The 20,343-nt window shown below is 31.9% G+C and overlaps 1 protein-coding gene and 2 long non-coding RNA genes across 3 annotated transcripts; 1 reads left to right on the top strand and 2 right to left on the bottom strand.

Moving 5' to 3' along the window:
- Positions 1–5,287: 5,287 nt before the first annotated feature.
- Positions 5,288–7,523, bottom strand: LOC112419275 (uncharacterized). Its single transcript, XR_003009441.2, has 2 exons — positions 7,254–7,523; positions 5,288–5,585 (listed from the first exon to the last, which is right to left on the bottom strand). It is a non-coding gene; the product is annotated as an uncharacterized lncRNA (long non-coding RNA).
- A 318-nt stretch (positions 7,524–7,841) lies between these two features.
- LOC112419274 (uncharacterized) lies at positions 7,842–8,635 on the top strand. The gene is made up of 2 exons (XR_003009440.2): positions 7,842–8,015; positions 8,108–8,635. It is a non-coding gene; the product is annotated as an uncharacterized lncRNA (long non-coding RNA).
- Positions 8,636–10,020: 1,385 nt separating this feature from the next.
- LOC25487141 (nuclear pore complex protein NUP1) lies at positions 10,021–17,986 on the bottom strand. The gene is made up of 8 exons (XM_013609000.3): positions 17,710–17,986; positions 15,961–16,019; positions 15,311–15,477; positions 14,137–14,347; positions 12,887–13,192; positions 12,719–12,796; positions 11,241–11,906; positions 10,021–10,748 (listed from the first exon to the last, which is right to left on the bottom strand). Exons 1-8 carry the CDS (start codon positions 17,924–17,926, stop codon positions 10,299–10,301), a joined length of 2,154 nt encoding a protein of 717 aa, XP_013464454.1. The 5' UTR covers positions 17,927–17,986; the 3' UTR covers positions 10,021–10,298.
- Between the last annotated feature and the right edge of the window lie 2,357 nt (positions 17,987–20,343).

Here is a 20,343-nt window from a genome sequence, read left to right as displayed (position 1 = left end):
ATTAAGAATGGTTTTAAAAGTATAATCCCTTTTGATATTTTCTTCCCTTGGAGAAGTTACACGTTAGCATGGTGGTAACACCATATTTGAGTGGTTGAAATACCATATTGATATTTTGATATGTTAAATGTTAGAATGGTCACCATATTTGAGTGGCCACAATACCATAGTAAAGTTCTCATAGTACCATAACTTATTAGTTTCAGTATTAAAATATGAGTGGTCTTGATACTGTATTGGAGGTGTAATTCTCGAATGATTTTCTACAATGCAGTAACTAATCGCATAGTTATAGGTAAGCTTGTTTTATGGTGTGGTATGTAGTCTACCTTGTACAATTTTTGAGGCAGGGCCATGAAACGTCTTAAAAAACGACATGACCTTGACGCAACCTAGTAACACTTTTGATAGATGAAATTTTTTATTCAAAATAGAATTTGGAAAACAAAAACCAACATTTTTTAAGACGGAATAATTGCAAAAACAACATTTTCAAGATGTTTTGTTATTCTATATCCACCGAAGAATTATTTATTGATGTTATAGTGTCCCTAAATACAACAAGGATTATTTATTGATGTTATAGTGTCCCTAAATACAACAAGGATAAATCAGACTATAGATATACATCTTTCGACTGAAACAATGAAGTGCTTGTTGTTTCAAATAACAACACTATTCATATACGCCGCTCTGAATCTGTTTGAATTTGTTTTACAAAAATCAGAACGGCGAAGTGAATAAGAACTTTAAGTGCCAACATAATGGGAACTCCAAAAAGGTCCTATAATGAAAACCATCAAACCCCATAAAAAAATGGGACTGGATCACAATTACAATTGTGAGAAACCATGGCATATGTTCTGCAAATACAGGAACAGATCAAGTGTTGCTCTGCAGCCAAACCAAGCTAAGGAGAAATTAACTGTTATGATTAGTTAAATATTCTACCGTTGAAAAAAAAAAGTGTTGTTAGAATTAGGGATGGGAATAGGCCAGACCGCCCGTCCGGGGCCTATGGCACGGCCTACTTAAAGCTCAGCTAGGCCTAGCTCATTTATTAAATAGGTTAGGCTCAAGCTTTTTAAAAAGCTTATTAATTTAAATGGGTCATGTTAATGTTTATAGAAAAACCTACTAAGCCTATCAGGTCGGCGCATATATGTGTAATTATATATATTACATTATATAATACACGCGTATTAGCCTCTACAAAATGGATTTGTTAGCTCAAAAAAAATTGGATACACAAGAAATATATATATGGATGGTATAAATTATATTGCTTTCAACATCCAATCCCTAATTATATTGCTTCGAATATTATCATAAGGTTGCATTACAAATTCTACAAATTATATAAATTATATTCCTTTCAACTTCGATTGCAAAGCACCACTGGTTATCCAAAAAAGAAATAAATATTAATACATAAAACCAATGACAGAGAATGGGAACATGTAGAGACGAGGTTATGGAGTGGAAGGTAAACCTACCATTCTAACTCCTCTCATGATCAATATCCAATCAAAAGAAATATGGATGGTATATTCCCTCAAAAAAAAAATATGGATGGTATATACCAATTCAATTGGGCGAGTTACTTATATAATGGAGTTAAAAAAAAATTTGTTATTTTAACTGAAATTAAAAACGAACACATTTAAGAGTGAGTTTAAGAGGAACGAGATTTTTGTGTAATTAAGGGAGAATAATTGGAGAAAGTCTTTGTGTGGATGGAGATCCAAAAAGAGGTCACATGGTTAATATTTAAAACTATCATTCAAGCTGTTAGATTAAAATACAATGAAAGGTTGTGATTTAGAGTAAGTCTAGAAACTTACTTTTTGAGTCAATATATCCCTCCCCGTATATATATATATATATATAATGTGAGGGAAAAATGGATCCATATGCTTTACCAAATTTTATTTACCTATTAGCCTTTTAAAAAATATATGTTTATTAGCCTTTTTATAAATATGTCAAATGTTATATTTAAAAATGTTAGTACAAATTATGCTTCTAAACAGGCTAGTAGGCCAGACCATGCTTTTAAAAAGGTCAGCCCGTGCTTAAACTGAAGTTTTTAACAAGCTAATAGGTCAGGCTTAGGCTTTAGTTTTTTCAACTAGGCCTGGCCTATTTAAGCAAAGCTCGGCTAGGCCTGGCCTATACCCACCGTAACTTAGAATCTTCTTACACCACTAAAGTTGTTGCATTCGAGATGTGGAGTTGTAATTCACGCCCGAAAAGGAAATTATTCTCTATGACGTGATGCATGCTCCATAGATAAGAAAGAATCTTGTTTACAAATTTCTACTAAATAAGTTTGAGTTCACTCAAATTTAAAGAGAGACTTATGCGCCATTTATTCTTCTTGTGAAGTATGACACCATTGAATGTATATTCAAAATCAAAATTCTCCTTTTGTTTTACAATTTGTGTGATTTTAATATTTTCTATGCCGACTTTTTCATGGAGATAAACAAACATAATATAATCCCCACATTTACAATGAGTTTTATAAAGAGTATGAAATTATTCATGAAACAACTATATCTTACTATGAATAGCAAAACTAAAAGTAAAAAAATTAGAACCATTGTCGAGCTAGTTATTAAAATCATGCTTAATTTCGACACTATGTCTCATTGGTGAGGGAAATTGTGGTAATTATTTTTCTATGTGCTAAATAGGGTACTCAAGTCTAAGAACAAAATTTCTACTTATGAAATTTTGATGAAAAGACCGTTCAACTTGTCTTATTTTTGAACTTGGGATTGTTTGACCTATATTTGAATTTTAGACCTCAAGAGAGTTAAACTCACTAATAAAGCCTATGAAATTGTATTTTTCATTGGGTATGATATAAATAGCAAACCATATAGGTTTTGTGATCTAAATGCTAAAGTGATCATAGAATCAAACGATGTTGATTTCAATAAAATAAATACCCCAGTAAATTAAAGAATAGTGGGGTACTAGTGGGGGAAAACTAAATTTCCTTTTAAATTAAGAGTTATTGGGGGCATTACATCTGATCACATTCGAGTAATCAGAAATAGTTATGAAAACATCGTAGGAGATGTTGAGATGTTTTAGAACCTTGTGGAGGTAAGAAAGCAAAAAATGTTAAAGAGTATGGACCTGGTTATATGGTTTATACATTGGAAGAAGACCCATTAAACCTTAAAGAAGCTATATTCTCATTGGATGTTAAATTATGGCAAGAAGCAATAAACGATGAAATGGATTCTCTAGAGTCTAACAAAACATACATTTAGTTGACTTGCCTCGTGGTTAAAAATTAATCGGTTGTATTTGGATTTTGGAAAAAGGAACCAAAACTTGATGATTCAGTTGATAAGTACAAGGCTCACCTTTTAAACAAAATATAGATTTCTTCAACACTCATTCACCTGTCACTAGAATAATCTCCATAAGGGTACTAGTCCCTTTAGCCATTGTTCATAAATTGATAGTAAACCAAATGGATGTGAAAGCTTCCTTTTAAATGATGAATGAGAAGAAGAAATCTATATGGAACAACCTAAAGGTTTGGTGATTCATGGACAATAAAACAAGGTATGTAATTTAGATAATTCTTTGTATGGTCTAAAATAAACTCATAGGGAATGGCATGAAAAATTTGAATACTATCAAATGAGTATAAAGTGAATGTCAGTGACAAATGTATTTACTACAAATATGGAAATAATATGTGCACAATTATATGTCTCTATGTAGGCGAATTGCCCATATTTTGTTCAAAGACTCATGTTGTAAATTATGTGAAATCATTGTTTATCAACAACGTTGATGAGAAAGACCTAGACGAAGTTGAAGTAATTCTTGGAATCAAGAATACTAGATCGGAAAAGAGAAATTTTTGGATCAATCTCACTTTGTTGAGAATATCTTAAGGAAATGTAACTATTTTGACTATAAACTTGAAAGCACGCTTTTTGATCCAGGTGTAAAACCCTTCAAGAACACTATATATGGTGTTCACAAACAGAATATGTGAGCAACATTGTGATACTTAGGTATGGAACTGAATATAATAGACCCGACATTACCTATGTTGTGGGACTTTTTGACAGATTTGTAGCTATGAAGGTTGATACGATTCAAGCAATATTTGAATCGAATCATGGAACAATGATATGATTCAACAAGGCAAATAAAAGTCCAGAGAGTAAACTTGATACGATTCAACAATTTGTGAATCGATTTAAGCATGATATGAATCAAGAAGTAATGAATCAAATCAAATTGACATGAACAACAAGGGCCAAGACCATATAATAAGAATAATACAATTCAAGCTATATTGAATCGAATCAAGGCCTTAGAAAGAAAAGGTTTTGTCACACAAAAGGTTTTGTTACAAAATGAAACTTGACACACAAAACACTTCAAAGAACCGTAAGAGCATGTATTGCTAGGTGCTTTAACATGTGTTAAACATCGTAAAAGGAACCATAAACATCATCAAATTATCTAGCATCCTAATCAAACATTAGCGAAACAAGAACTATACTAAGGGAAAACTTTACATGGTAGATGCCTCCGTGGATGAATTGTCTAAACTTTGACTCTGTGGCTGAATTATCTTGACTTTGCCTTCATTAGATGGATTATCTGAATTGTGCCTTGGTGGCTTAACTTTGCCTTTGTGGATGAATTTATCTGGATCATACAAGTCTTCATATTCATGCATAAAAAGCACAAATTTTTATTAAAATAATTTCTTCCATCGATTTTTATTTTATTTCATTCTTAATGTAAAGTGTTTATTATTTGTTTTATAATATTTACCTTCCGTTTGGCATGTCCTAATTTTGATAAGAAAATTAACCCTTGCATTAATACAATGTCGCAGGTACCAAATATGAAATTTAAAGTTTGACGTATGATAGAAGAGTCCGCAGGAACAAAAAAAGGTTTGGTTAATTGTAAATGTAATTTAAAATACTTTTGAAATTTATTACGAAGTTGTTATTTTCTTTCTTTAAGAAGTAAACGAATAGTCTCTACTTTTAAATTTAATTTCAATTTTAAGATTTTCGTTTTATGACAATGCAACAAAGGATAATATTTTTAAGTAATGTCTTGGATCAAAATCTCAGACGTTACAGAAAACTAGTTTCCCAATGATGACGCCAATTATCTTTGGTTATAAGAGAATAGCGTCTCATGAGCAAAGTGAGTGTTCAAAACGAAAAGGGGGTGGTATAACACCCTTGAACCCCACATATAGTATTTAATATAAATACAACAATTAATCAAATAACTTCAAGGTGATAATCTTCATTAGATTCATCCATACATAGTTTATCATGTAAATAACACTTCGCAGCGGAAAAATAAACATTTTAAGGTCAAATATCATATCTCAAGATACATCAACTATGGACGATATTGTTCCATACATAATCCAATAAGAACATAACAATCCCCAAACTATCCTAGTCAGAGAACCACTAGATAAGACTCAAAAGGAAAGTGGTAAAACACGAGTAGGCTCCATGGCCATCCTCGAAAAACTCACGGCAATCAAATGTCCTCATCCTGAAAGTCTACACCACAAGGGCGTAGGCGTCCATTCGCAACACGTAGGGTAAGATATATAATCAATATAGAGGAAATACAAATGTATGTATAGAGTTAGGATAAACAACAAAATCATATAAACATATTCATCTTAAGCATACAATATTCACATGTAATCTCACTAAATTATTAATTGGATATAAAAAACTTCAAACATTATCACAAAAATATAATCAAGTAATCACATCATCATGATCACCAAGTTAAATATATAGTATTCACACATATTCATCATCGTCAAATCACACATCTTTCACATAGTTACACATGGTCAAGTGCACATCTTCCACATAGACTCATATGTATGCAATGTTCTAACTCGACTTTATATGCATGTGGTACCTTTTTTGGATATCAGAGGTATGTTTCTGAGTGATCCCACCATCACTTCTCACTGTCACTGGACTGACCATGAGTGGATGAACATCTTATCACGACTCGACAATGCATAAATTCACATGACTCGAAAATTCACATCAACAACATCGTCACATCATATATTTACTGTCACTATATCACCATGATCATTTTTAACCTCGTCATACCATCATCATATCAACGTCATTATAAACAATACATCAACATCTCATCATTTGGTTTTATCATTATATAATTCACATCATCATCTAAAAGCATATTAATATGCATTCACATTATCTCATAATAATCACATTCACCATCATTGAATATTCATAACACCCATGCTACATCATCAAACATACTTCATTAATCATCTAATAAGTTCACAATCATTTAATAATTCAATTTAGAGTTAAATCACAAGTTCCATCATAAATTAGGTTAATTACTCCATCATAAATTAGGTTAATTACTCCTACACATCCAAATTATACTCCTAATAATCAAGTTTAAGGGTTTTTGACTCAATCCTACACCTTGGATACACTTTAAAAGCATAAAAATGTGGTTTGGAATCACTGGAAAAACGCATGGTCGTGCACTTTTGGCACATGGTCGTGTGTTTTTCAAAAACACACTTTATGCAAAAGAGCATAAAACTCACGGTCCGTGCTTATTGGGCGTACAGCCGTGCGTTTTCCGCAGACAGGTACAACATAGTTATTCTACGTTTTTGCCGCAGAAAAACATTCTTCGACTCCATTTTTCAATCCCAAACACACCAAACTCGACCCCAAATCATCAAATTAATGTTGTTTAATCAATTACACATTAATTTCACCTTAACCAACTTAAATCTACTCATTTCCATCATTAATCAACGTTAACTTTAATTAGTCTAAACTTATCACTTCAAACCTATTTTTAACATGATAATTCAAACTCAACCATAACAACAACAACAACAAACTCTTCACTTCTTCAAAATCATCACAACAACATTCATAAATTCAAATCATAAAACATCAAACCACAATCTAGTAACAACATTCATGAATTTCACCAATTTCACATAAAATTCAGAGAACATCACAACAACACAATTCAAACATGACATTAACATGGTAACTTCATGGATTCACAACAACATGCAGAATCATAATTTCAACATCAATTTATCATAAAAGCATGAAAATAGCAAGAATCACATAAAATCCATAATCTACCCATTTATTCACAAGTCCCATATGATGAAAATAATCTAACCCCCGTACCTCTTAGCTCTTCAAAATTAGTTTTCATCTAGCTTAGGTCTCCCTCTCCTCTTGATTCCTTAAGTTCTCATCTTCTTTCTTTCTGGTTCTCTTATTCTTATTCTCTCCCTTTCTGTATCTCTTGCCTCTTTTCCAAAATGTCTCAAATGATTTCTAACCCTAGTTTCGCAACACGCTACTATCTATTTATATTCTTGAGCTTGGTCTCTATTTATTCATCATAAAGAAAACACCACACAATTACTTCACTTAAACCTCCCTTTTACTCATACATCCATATTCTCTTAATTTCTCAAAACTCTTATTTTTTAATAACTTCGCAAAAATACCCTTCATCCATTAATTACTAAAATACCCTTATCTTCTAAAAATCAACTAACTCTTCGGTAAAACCACATCAAGTATTTATTTAATAATATATCTTAACAGGAAAGGGTTAAGAAAAAGTTTATTAAGGTGGAGTGATCAATTGAGTGCGCTAAAGGGTAAAACATAATTCTATAATTTACTTAAGAGATATTTAATTACTATTTAATTTTTGGAAGGATTGATATTATAAATTATCGATGTACTAAAAAGAAATTTAATTATCGTTTTATTTTTTTGGAAGGAGTTTTAAGTTCAAGCAACTAATTGAGTAAAATAAAACTATTTTCTAGTAATTTTTCATAAGCAAAGAGGAAACAAATATGGCTCAATTTATCAAGTTTGTTAGTGTTATCATTCTCTTAATATCCCTATTTTTTGTCGTAGTCAACGGTGGTACGTTTCTTTTCTCATTCTTTTGAAAAAGTTGGTTTAATCTTTTCGTTTCTTTTTGTAACATGCCTTTGTTTGTGTTGTTTATATCATAGGATTTGCACGTTACTGCACTAATGATAGTGAGTGTGAGTCTTACTGTTTCGATCCAATATATGCGATGTGCTTGATCAATAAATGTATATGCGACTATACATAAGTTAAGAGTTAAGTTGGAAGTGATAGCCTTTTCTTTGCAATTACTTTGGGATAGGGTTTCTACTCACCAAAATTTGTTTAGGAAAAAGCCTTTTTTTAATATTTTAGTGGAACTTCATGTGTCTTTTTTTTTTTTTTTTAGTTTCTGTTGGAGTGAGGTGTCATCTGGAATTTGTTTTTCAGGATCCACGGCAAGAAAAATGGATTTTGAAAAGAAAACATGTCATTGAGAAATATACATTTTTTATTAAAAAAAAAAAGCGTCGTTACATGTCGCCAATATAAGTGTTGTTAGGAAATGTTAGAACCACAGTTTTATTATAACTAGGATTGACATTTATTGTTTGTCATGTATTGCTTTCCTAGCCGTTTGTAAATGTAATTATAAAAATAAGAGTGTTCTACTATTTTTTAAAAGGTGCTAACTGATTCATGTTCATAGAAATAATAGGTTCAAAATACATGAGTTTTGAACTGACTTTTCAATAATCTATTTAACCCTTTATTTAAACTATTTTATTTACAATTTTATTCTTTAATAATATTATTTTAAATTTTAATTAAAAAATTAAATTTCATTATAATAGGAAATATCCCACTACAATAAGAACAATTTATATATGAAAGGGATAGAGATTTTGAGCTGAACTTTTTATAATTCCAATTGTACCCTGAAACAAATTTTCATATATTAATGTTATATTGTTGGTGGTATTAAAAAAGATATAGTAGTACTTGGGTGACATAGAATTGGTGGCATTGGTGACATTGGCCAACCATAATGTCACATGTGACTTTTTTCTGTCTCTTTCGCAAATATTGTGAAATTGTGATTGTGACATTGATAAAGATTTATATTATAGGCGGAGGGATAGAATTTTATTGAAGAAAAACTATTTAACTGGGAAGTGTTGAGAACGTTTCCCCTTTTCTTCTTCCTCTTATCCTCCAACTCGAAAGTCTCTCTTGTCTCTCCTCTTGGACTTCTAAAAAATTCTTCTATGAATTGGTTAGGAAACTTGAACTTAAATCCTTATTTTCTTCAATGGTCCAAGTTTTCTTCTGAAAATTTTTGTGAATCAATGTTTTTTCCCTCATATTTGTGTTTCAAATAAGCAAAATTTCGTCTTGAGAAAAATCAATTTCCTCCCACTCTTCTTTTTGGCTGATCCATTTTTCTTAATTTTTGGCACTTCCATACTCTATTTTGCATTTTTGTAATAAAAATTATATTGTTGACGTAAAAGGAAATAAATTATTTAATAAGTTAGAGCCCGTTTGAAATCGTTTTTGTTTTCAGTTATTGAAATATACAAGTCTTCTTCTCACAATAGTTATCATTTTACATGTTTTAGTTTTAGTCCTCAAAACTAAAAAATTCAAAACAGTTTCCAAAACTGTAATTTTAAAAAATAGTTTAGCAGAAAAGTTTTTAATTTTCAAGTTTTTAAAAACTAAAAAAGAGTTTTTGGGAAGTGTTTCAAACAGACTAATGCGTAGCATTTCAAAAAAATGTCAAAAAAATTAAGCAAACAAAAAAGATAGTTCAGCATACCATTAATAGAAAACATATGCCTGACCTAAAAATAAAATAGCAAACTTATATATTTTGATGAAAAATTGAATCCACTGAAGGACTTAATTTGTAAGCTACCTTTGATTCTAAGCGGGAAAAACTAAAGACAGAATAAATCACATAATCAAAATAAATCACGAGACACAGACTATAGTTACTCCCCCTTTTGTAATATATTATATAAAATCTTGAAGAAAAAAAAATGTTTAGATATAACCTTTAGACACCATGGAATTTTTGTAGTGAAAGAAAAAATGTACTTGTGTAGTAGAAAAAAATACCAAGGTCCTGATATGAATCAAGATTGCATGTCCTATGACAAAAATCTTCTCAAAAGAAAAGATCTTATCATATAACCAAAATATTTTCCAACGAGATGCGTTGTACAAAGAAAATACACAAGTAGGATAAGAATCATAAACACCACATTTTCTGTTCCAAAACAACTCCATTTTCTTAAAACAAAAGAAAATTACCTCGGACAATTTTTTGGAACCTCGTGTTCGTTTGACTCAACAGTCGACAGCAGTTTTTTCAAATGAAAACGACAGCCTTGGGTTATCGGTCGAACCAAAGTTATACTTAATGACTCCTGCATCATTATCAACTGTATTGCTTGTGGAAGGGAAGGAAAAAACTACTGCTGGATTCAACTTTTTAACACCAAAACTGTATGACAATTGAGTAGATGTTGTTTCTTCTGATTGATGCTGATTACCAGTAGAGAATAATAATGGCATGATGGATGGTGTTGGCGGTTCAGAGAATACAGAAGAGGTTGCAGTAACAGGGAAGGTAAATCCTGAGCTGTTATCAGATGCTAAGGTCCACTTTGATTCAGGCTTCTTGATGGTAATAGGAGCTAAAACTGGTTTATTGGCGGCATTATTAGCGACAGTCTTCTTTTCTTGATTTACTAAAGAAGGATACTGATTAACACTCGGGAGACTCATCAAATCATCCTGCACAGACAGTACATCAAAAACATTATGTTCATGAAATACATAGCAAGTCAAAATATATGTATTGTGCTAATACTAAAATATATATTAAAAAATAAATAAATAGATAGGTTTTTGTCCCTTATTTATCTGGTTTTTCGTCTTAGTCCCTGTAAAGTTCATTCTTACACACTGATCTATGTAATATATACTTTTAATTGAGGATCTGTCAACCCCAGCCCCAAAACAAATATTTCTGGATGCCTTCCAACTACCTCTCCCACTTGTCATTCTCTCCATGTAGGCAAGGTTGTTACAACTTAATTTCTTCTTCTACCATTGGTTATCTAAACTATCCAATTTTGCTTTATTATGGTACCAAAGGGTGCTTAAAACTACAAAATCATTATTTTCTTTCCAAAAAGACCAACAAATTTTTTTGGCTACTGCCTTGTGACACAAATGTATGACAGAACTACATGTAAAAATTTTATTGGCCATAAAATAGAGTACCTTGTCAGTAGACTTCAATGAAAACATTTGAGAACTACCAAAATTTTGTGTAGCCTTTGCATCGTTAGTGAGTCTGGGGATGCTTCTGTGAACATTCAGGTCAGATGCCAAAGTCCCTTCTTTTGTGATGTCTTTGGATTTATCAGTACTCTCCCTGGGTTGAATATCAGCATTGCAGTTCCCTTCATCTTCATTTCTTAGAGTAGAAATCATCCCACCAAACTCGTCATATTTAAAAGGGCCAACATCTTTTAGTTTAACAAAGCCATTATCTACGTTTGAAGTACTTGTATTTTCCGAAGACTCGGCATTCTTCCAGTTAGTTGCTAGCTTCAGCTCAGCAGATTTCTCCTTAGGAGTGGGAATGTTTCTATCAATATGCTCCAGTATCTTCTTAGCCATCAAACTAGTATGCATGTGTACTGTTGGAACACTACGCTCAAAGCCCACTGGCTTACGAGTGCTGCTCATCCCACCCAAATCCATGCTTGTTGCAACAGTAGGAGTTGAACATTCAATAAAACCAGAATTTCCTCTCTGTGAAGAGTTCATAGATGAATATTCTGGTCTCCATGAAGTCGATTGTACACCAAACTTATGCCTAGTTCGACGAATAGGTCCAACAGACCCATATCCACTTTCCGATGCACCAACTTCAGATTTTTCCTTTGTTTATTACAATTATGTTAGTAATCAATTACCAGCAGAAGGGAAAAAGTAATCAACCATTTTAAAAGAATTAAATAAAATATTGAAACTAAAGGAATAAACCAAATTTAAATACAAGATAGTTAAATAATAAAATCTCAAATGAACATAATGATCAAAATTTGAGATGAAGTTAATTAAAAAGGTTAAATATTATTGGCAATACTTGCCAGAATAAGGAAAAAAAAAAACACGGGTTTCGTGATCATATTTTTGAGGTTTTAGATGCCCTTTACTTAAAGATATGAAAAGTTTCAATTTTTAGTATTAGAATATATCTTAAAAACCTTTAATTTAAAGTTTGTAGGCAATAACTAATAAGTGAAGAAATCATGGTCTTTACAAACAATATGATGCCAAAGAAAACTGCATCGTCCCCAACACACCTCTAAATGTTAAAGTTAAAGCAGGAAATTTTAGATATTTGGCTCATACAATCAAAAGTTTGGTAGCTAGTAATGGCAAAGTGATATCCTAACCAAAAATTAATCTTCTAAACTCATTCATTTTTTAAATAAAAATCTGTTGATATCATTTAACTACAATCTCTTAACTCTTAACATAAGCAGAGGTCAAAAAACTAAGCAAGGTAGATAGGAATACCATAGATTGTGAAAGGATCAAACTTCCACCAAATTTAACTTATATTCTAAGCAATAACCAATAAGACTGTTACATACAAATTTCAGTATCAGCAATTTACAGGGCGTAAAAGGAATCAGGATACAATAAGTCAAATAGTATCACAATAACAGAATAGTGAGAGCTACCTTCAGATACAGACTAGTCTGTGATTGACGGAGAGGGGTTGATGAAATGTGGCTGTAATTGCCCTGGGTTTGAATCAACTGGAGAAAAAGAAAACAAAAATCAAAACAATTTTAGATACAACTTGAGCATTGAAGTTCAAGATATGCTATATCTAAAAAAAAACAAACCTTGGACTTAGACTTGGTTAATAGAGTTCTGGAATAAGGAGTCCGTGGATGATTAAGAAATCCGTATTTGCTTCCCTGGCTTTGTGGTGTTGCGTAAGCATCCTGCACGACAACACCTGGCCAGCATGTTGTTGACTTTTTTGATGGTGATGGATCATATGGTTTTGTTCCAGCTTTATCATTAAGGAGAATTGTGCTTTCGACAGTTTGAACCATGTTTTTACAATTGGGGCTTGCTTCAGATGCTTGGGAACCCATATATGCTCTAGCAATCTCAACTGGTGAAGCACCAATTTCATCCCACCCCTGTAGAGTTGTTAATTTGGTTATTATACAACAAAACTAACCTTAAATGACTACATGTTTTACAATTCAAATACATCCTAATATAATACGACTTTCAGGTACTGTCAAATTCAATGTTTCTTTCTTAAGATAAGTCAGATTTGAATCTGAACATTTCACTGTCTATTTACCCTGGACAATTCAAATGCATGTCTATAGGACTTAGTCAACATGTCAACAAGCTGATTCTTAGAAATTAACAAAAGAAATGACACTTAAGAAAATCCTTGCTCAAGTTACAGCAATCAACCTCTATATGTTTAACCCTTTCATGAATGATTGAATTTGAAACATTATGATTTGGCAATGGTGAGTAACTGAGGGAAAATGTGAGATGTGAAAGAATATGAAAGTGGAGAAATTCAGAGAGAATGAAATCCGTAACTGCAACTAACTACAACAAACAATACAACTGTAAACTTCAACCAAAACAAAACAACTTTCTTTCTAATTGAAATGGTACGCAAAAGTATCACTCTATAGAAATAGATCTTAACTTTGTTGGCACCTAGAACCCTAGCAACGATTTACAGCTTACCATAATTTTTTATTGAAAATTAATAGAAAAGAATATATGTGACCACCGGGGGGAAATAAACCGAAGCCAAGAAGACAAATAGAATATGGTACTTAAATCTACAATTGGATTGCTGAAAATTTTTATCCTAATAAAATCTGGGATAAAGTCTCCTCAAGAAAATCAATTGAAATTGTTTCCAGACGAATCTAATTTATCTGCACAATGATTTCCAACAATAACAGCTTTAATTTTGAAGGACTGATTGATATCTAATAGATTGAGGACACAATTCAGCCCTAAGAAGATAGCGCATATTTGCAAAGTGTTTATCAGAACTATTAGTAAATGTGAATGGCTCAAACAAGTACATGCAATGCTCACACACTTTTGACATGCAAGGTGTTGAGCTACCCTGTATGGCTGCATTTGATTCTTCATGCTTTCGTTCATTGAAAACCTTGGGAAGCTTTCGTGCTGCTAAAACCCCCCCATCATCTTGTCTAGAAGTCAAATTTGTATGTCCGTTTCCTTGTTCAACATTCAAAACATCAATTGCTCTTGAATTCAAAATCTCCACTATATGATTGAATTCATCTCTACATAAGAAGATTAAAGATATTTAGATACGGTCTGCAGAAAGCAAAAAAATGGTTTTCTTCATGAGGTGACGTTTCGAAAGGAAGGGAGGGAAATAGTTTCATTTTTACCTTCATTCATTTTTATACAGTTTAACAGAATCCGAGATTAACAAATTAACCCTTGTTGCCCTCTATCCCTAGCCCTCCACTCAAACATACAGTAAAGAAAATGGTAAATGCTAAGAAGATTTCTAACATCATGAGCACACAGCTTCAGCAAGGGACGGAACTTTGCCGAGTCATATCTTGATCCTGCTCACAGCATGATTCATTAAAATCTTTAAGAAATTAGAATTTTGGCTTCATAGTAAAATGTGCCAAGAGGGACGAGTGTTGAGTGTTGGTGCATGAGTGTTTTTGAGTTATGTTCAAAATTAATATGTAATGTTCAAATATATATACCCTTTATATTTTTATCAAACTACACATTAAGTTTTGACACATATATCAATAAAAAAAATAAAAAATTAGTCACAAATTTGAACTTAAATCACTGGGACTAAAGGGCTCAGTATTAGCTTTTATTTTGTTAAGCCAATGCCAAGCTAGGCATGCCCCAAATATTTCAAGCACCGAATAAGAGAGGCATGCTTAAAAGTATCATAAACTATGCAAGTAAAATCCAAATGAGACTTTTTTGTGCTCTAGGATATCCACAAGAGGAGAAAAAGAAGACAGACGATGATAAAAACTTTTGAATTCCATCCCAAAGCAGCCCACGTTGGCAAGAAACATAAGAATAACAAAAAGGGTTAATCTCAATAAAACTTGGATATCAATTTACAAGAACCTTGCATAAGCTCTAAGCCATAGGGATGACTAATCTGATCTACAACATACCAACTTGAATAATAAAATTGGTAAATGAGTCACTCAGCAAGGTGGAGAAAAAACTAGTTATTATAAAGTTAATTAATGTACCTAGTGAATTTTGTCCCTTTCACCAGTTGCTCTATATCTGAAAGCCTATTTTTCTCATGTTGCTCTCCTTTTTCAACACGCCTAGGCAGAACAAAGTCAAAACTGCTGTTTGGCTTACTGCTTTCACCACCAGTGCTTGCCATTTTAGACAATTCAGACGGGGGGAGCTGCAAATAAATCAGCATATTTGGTGATAGGAAAATAATCAAATTCAACACCAAGAATTGAGACGTGAATACAGAAAGTGAGATATACAAAAAAAGAAGTTATTCATTGTAATAGGCAGAGATTCAAACAAACAAATGAAAACTTTAGGATAAAGAAAATGAGGAACATGGCTGAAAGGGGTTGTCACAAGAGCATGTGATGTGAAAATCAGATAAATTATAATTAGTCACGTGACATTGATGGATAAGGCCTAGAGTTAAATTTGTAATGGCTTAGAAGAATAACTTTACTCGAATTTGCACAGAGGCAATTTATATTGTATAGCATAGTTATTAATGCTGAATAACTCCACCAGTGTAAAACGTTCTAAATAACATAAATAGGGTAATTATAGTCTGATTCTATGCTGCTAGAATCACAACTGCAGCATACTAAGCACTAAAACTATACACGAATACAGAAGAAGCAAAAACATTACTTACATGTAAATTGGTTTTGAGCAGAAAATCTTTTTTGTGCTGTTCACCAGTTCCCTGTTTATCTGTCACAATTCAATAAAATGATCGGGAATATGAGGGTATGACCAATTTCAAGATTAATCAGTAAAGTATATTATATAGATAATGAATACTGATAATGAGCTAAGTAACACATTTAACTCCACAATTAAAGGACTCGTTGTCTGTATAAGCTGAAAGCACAAGAAGCAGAAAAACAGTTTTACGCGGACTGCGTGATAAAATACAAATATAGACATAATGCAAGATGAAACACTCAGGAAATAGAACAGTAAGTAGCTTCAGAGAAATAGGAGAATACTATCTCTTTTAATATATCATCACTTCTTGAAAGTTTTCTTCAATACAAAAGATATTAGTGCATTGAAAGCCACAAACTTCATGTCACCTTATCATTACACCCTTTTCAAAACAAAGGTCAAAGAGCTGTCATACCTAAAACTATTTGTTCACATTGGCTAATATGATTATCATTACGTCTGCACTTTTGCCACTTTTACAAATACTTCAAGTAGGCTTCATATACTTTTCTTATTACAATTATATAAAATAATGAGTGAAATGCACTTTTGCCCTCAATCATTTGAGAAAATTCTGGTTTACCCCTTGACAAAAAAAAAAACTTAGATTCCAACCTTGTAATTTAAAGATTCTTTGCTTTTAGACCTTCGTGAAATCAAACTGTACAAAACGATGTGACGGGGTGAACGAAAATTCGCCCAAATGGCAGGTGGCAAAAAATATTACAGGGGGTAAACTGGAATTCGCTAAAATGGCAGGGAGCAAAATTGCATTTAACCCTACAATAATGGTATATTTTGTACAATTAACCCTACGAGGATTGGTTTTGCCATCCAAAAAGGCCTAGCAGCGCAGCTTGTTGCCCGCATGCCTTCTATTCATGTGTAATTAATCCTTGATATATAAAAAAAAGTTATCCACTTTAGATATTAGGGAAAACGTGAAGAATCTTTCATCATGATTGAGTGCTTCTCTAGTAACATTTTATGTTTTATATGATTTTACAAAACAGCGTTCAAACTACAGTGCCACTAATAAATTAGGACTTCAAAGTTCAAATAATATCATTCGCATCAATTAATGCTTGAGTTTAATTTATATACAATGCGCCCGTACAAATATTCTACACACATGCATCAACCAATGAGGTATGACAAGTCATGTATTTTTACCTCGTTAAATGATGTGGCAACACATCATTGATGCATGTGTAAAACTTTTATACACTAACGTTGTATATAAGTTAAACTCTTAATTCTTCCTATTAGGTGAACAACTTGTAGATGCACCTGCTTCTAGTAACCATAGCCACTTAACCTATTAAGCACAGATACTCGCATTAGGCGTGTCCCAGTGTGAGATAAGTGCCGTTCCGACACCGACACATATGATTACATTATTGAATTGTATCATTTTTTTAAAATTATTATTAGTGTCGACGTGTTCGCGTCAGTGTTGTATGAGACTCTCTCCCTCACATAAACAACAAATGTTAGGCAAACTAATTCTGTCACTAACCTGAAGTTAAACCACTTACATTGTTTAATTACATTTTCTAGTCACTAATTACATTTTTCTAATCACTATAATTAGGTTAAACTGTCAAAAACGAAATTAGTTATCATACTTTACCATAAAAGCATAATTGCGTAACTGAGAAAAAAACGCGCGAAAATTGAAAGAGAAACGAACCTTGATTTTCAACGGAATCGGGAGTGGAGAAGAAGGAAGGAAGAAAACGAGTGGCTCCATCAGCGATGATGCGATAGGCAGGATTGACGAGCTTGGAAATCCATCGGCGGTTGGATGAGGGACGGGCGTATGGAGTGGACGGTGGCTTTCTCGGCAGTGGTTTACGAAGCTTGCCGCCGGCGCCTCTTTGCTCCGGTACGGTTGTGATTTGATCCATGGAATGGAACTGGAGTTGATGTAAAGGCTTAATAACGATGGCACTTCCAAGGTCGAGTAGCCGCGGAATTTTTTTTTATTTAAGGCTATGTTTGGAAAAGCTTTTTTTTTTTTTGAAGGAATGTTTGGAAAAGCTAAAAAGCTAGCTTATAGGTTATTAAATTAACTTATATTCTTATTTGGAAAAATATAACAAGCTTATTTGATTAGCTTATAGTTTTTTTAGATGTTATTTTATCTAGCTTTTGTGCTTATAAGTTATAGTTTTACATATTTTCGTCCACTTTTATATCTTCAATATTAATTAAAAATGTTTATAAATATAATTTATAAAAATTAATTTTATCAAATACTTTAGTTTATGTGCTATTAGATAATGAATAGCTTAATTTTATCAAACAAACAAACCGTGAAAGAAAAATCACGGATGTGATATATCCATTTAAATGAGGAATATTCTTTATTTATTTTTGTTCGGGTTATATTAATTAGTACCTCTAAAGAGACCGTTGTAAAAGTATTTGTTTCTTTAGGTTATGTTTGGATTGATGAAAAGTGATGTAATGGTATTAAGTAGTTATTCGGATTTATAAAAACTGAATGAAGTTGGATGGAACATGATGGAATCCTTTCCATTCATATTTTTCATTCCTCCCAAATTGGGAGGTAAGCAATGGAACGAGACATTTTAATTAGATAATTACTCATTAATTCATTTTTCACTTCGTCAATTTAAACTCTACTTCGCCTATGTTTGGATGTACGTTTGCACTCTTAAAAGCACGGCAATTCACTTAAAACTCACTTCTATTGTACTAAAAAGATGTTTGGATCATTTAGAGAGAAGCAATTCTTGTTGCTAGAATTGATTCTAGCCAGCACTCCAATTTATAGCTTTTGCCTTTAAGAGAATCAATTCTACCATAACTTTGACCTCTGATATATCTTTCTTAATAACCTTTTACTTAATTGCCCATAGATTGGTACATAATGCTTATTCGCAACACATGAATTTTGCAATATAACCCTAATAATTATTTAACATTTATATATTATATATAGACATTTTGGTTAAGCTTTGTGCATTCATTTATTTTTAAAATTAATGAACGACTCTATGAAAAAAAATTATACCAACATAAATTAAATAATTATCTATAGTAGGAAAAATATAGATTTAATATTTTATTTCTATTTTAGAAAGTTATTTAAATTTCTGTTGTATATTTTAAATAGTTTAGATTGAAACCAAAAATTATAAATATATTGTTTAAATACACCCTTTTTGGTAATTATACCTTCAAAAACAATTTTAATCTCAACCATCCAAACAAAATAAATTAATAAGAATCATTTATGCATAAAGGTATCCAAACACAAATCAATTGACACTCAACTCACTTTTAACCAAAATCAATTCTATCAAAATTAATTTTGTTAGAATCAATTCTAACCACCGCCAAACCAAACATACACTTCATTTCTTCTCAATTCGATTCTTCACATATGCTCATTTTCTTCTGAATTTATTTCTTTACTTTGTTTCTTCGTGGGTGGTTTTGATAGATGATTCGTGTCCGTAGTCCATGCACGATTTACTATGATGTTCACTAAAAATTTACATGAACATAGATGCTTTGATTGCTCAAATGCTATATATTACAATATTCCTCATGCCAGTTAAAATCATATTGAGAGAGAGAGGGGGGCCTGAACCTTTCAAAAATGATTTTATACTATAAGACATTTATTATTTAAATCCATTTATGTTTTATTTTAAATTTTTAAAAAATAGATTTACGTTTTTAGTTCAACATGAAGGATCAAACTAGAATAAAAAATTCATCAAAAAACTATATCTGAAAATTCAACCTCATTCTATTAAAAAATAAAAGTGTTTTTGAATTAAGAATTAAGGGTATAAATGGAATAAGAAAATTATAAATCAGTTCATTCCGTTCAATTTCCAAACAATGGAATGAAATTTTCAATTCATTCCGTCAAGAGTATCCAAACAATGGAATATAATTTTTATTTCATTTCGCTCTGTTCCACTCCACTCCATTATATTTCATTCTGTTCCGCTCCGTTACTTTCCATCAATCCAAACAGTGTCTATGAGTACTACACTCTTCTTTCTTTACTGGAAAAGATTATAATGTTTTTTTCTCAAATTTATTAATAAATTTGTTAAGCGTCTTATGTTATGTTGGATGAGATTTATCCTAAAAATGTGTTTATAAGTGAGAGATATCTCTCTTCTTACAAGTCCAGTTTAATAAGTTTTGTAAGGACATTTTCAAGTGTGACTCAGCTACGGTGATGCGTACGGGTTGTTTGATTTAGAGGGGTGTTTTTTGGTATGAGTAGCGGCTATGAATGGTTATGGATATCACTTTCAGCGGTAGTTTGCGATGG

This window comes from Medicago truncatula, chromosome 2 (assembly GCF_003473485.1).
Source record: "Medicago truncatula cultivar Jemalong A17 chromosome 2, MtrunA17r5.0-ANR, whole genome shotgun sequence".
In the NCBI taxonomy this organism is placed as follows: domain Eukaryota; kingdom Viridiplantae; phylum Streptophyta; class Magnoliopsida; order Fabales; family Fabaceae; genus Medicago; species Medicago truncatula.
The sequence above is the reverse complement of the archived record's forward strand: the minus strand, read 5'-3'. Positions and strand labels throughout refer to the sequence as shown.

Excerpts from the sequence above, each read along its gene's own strand:
- LOC25487141 (XM_013609000.3), bottom strand. The coding sequence starts at position 17,926 with ATGGATCAAATCACAACCGTACCGGAGCAAAGAGGCGCCGGCGGCAAG. Across the intron at positions 16,020-17,709 it reads CGATTCCGTTGAAAATCAAG|ATAAACAGGGAACTGGTGAA; the intron begins GTTCGTTTCTCT and ends GAATTGTGACAG. Across the intron at positions 11,907-12,718 it reads AGACTAGTCTGTATCTGAAG|GAAAAATCTGAAGTTGGTGC; the intron begins GTAGCTCTCACT and ends TAATAAACAAAG.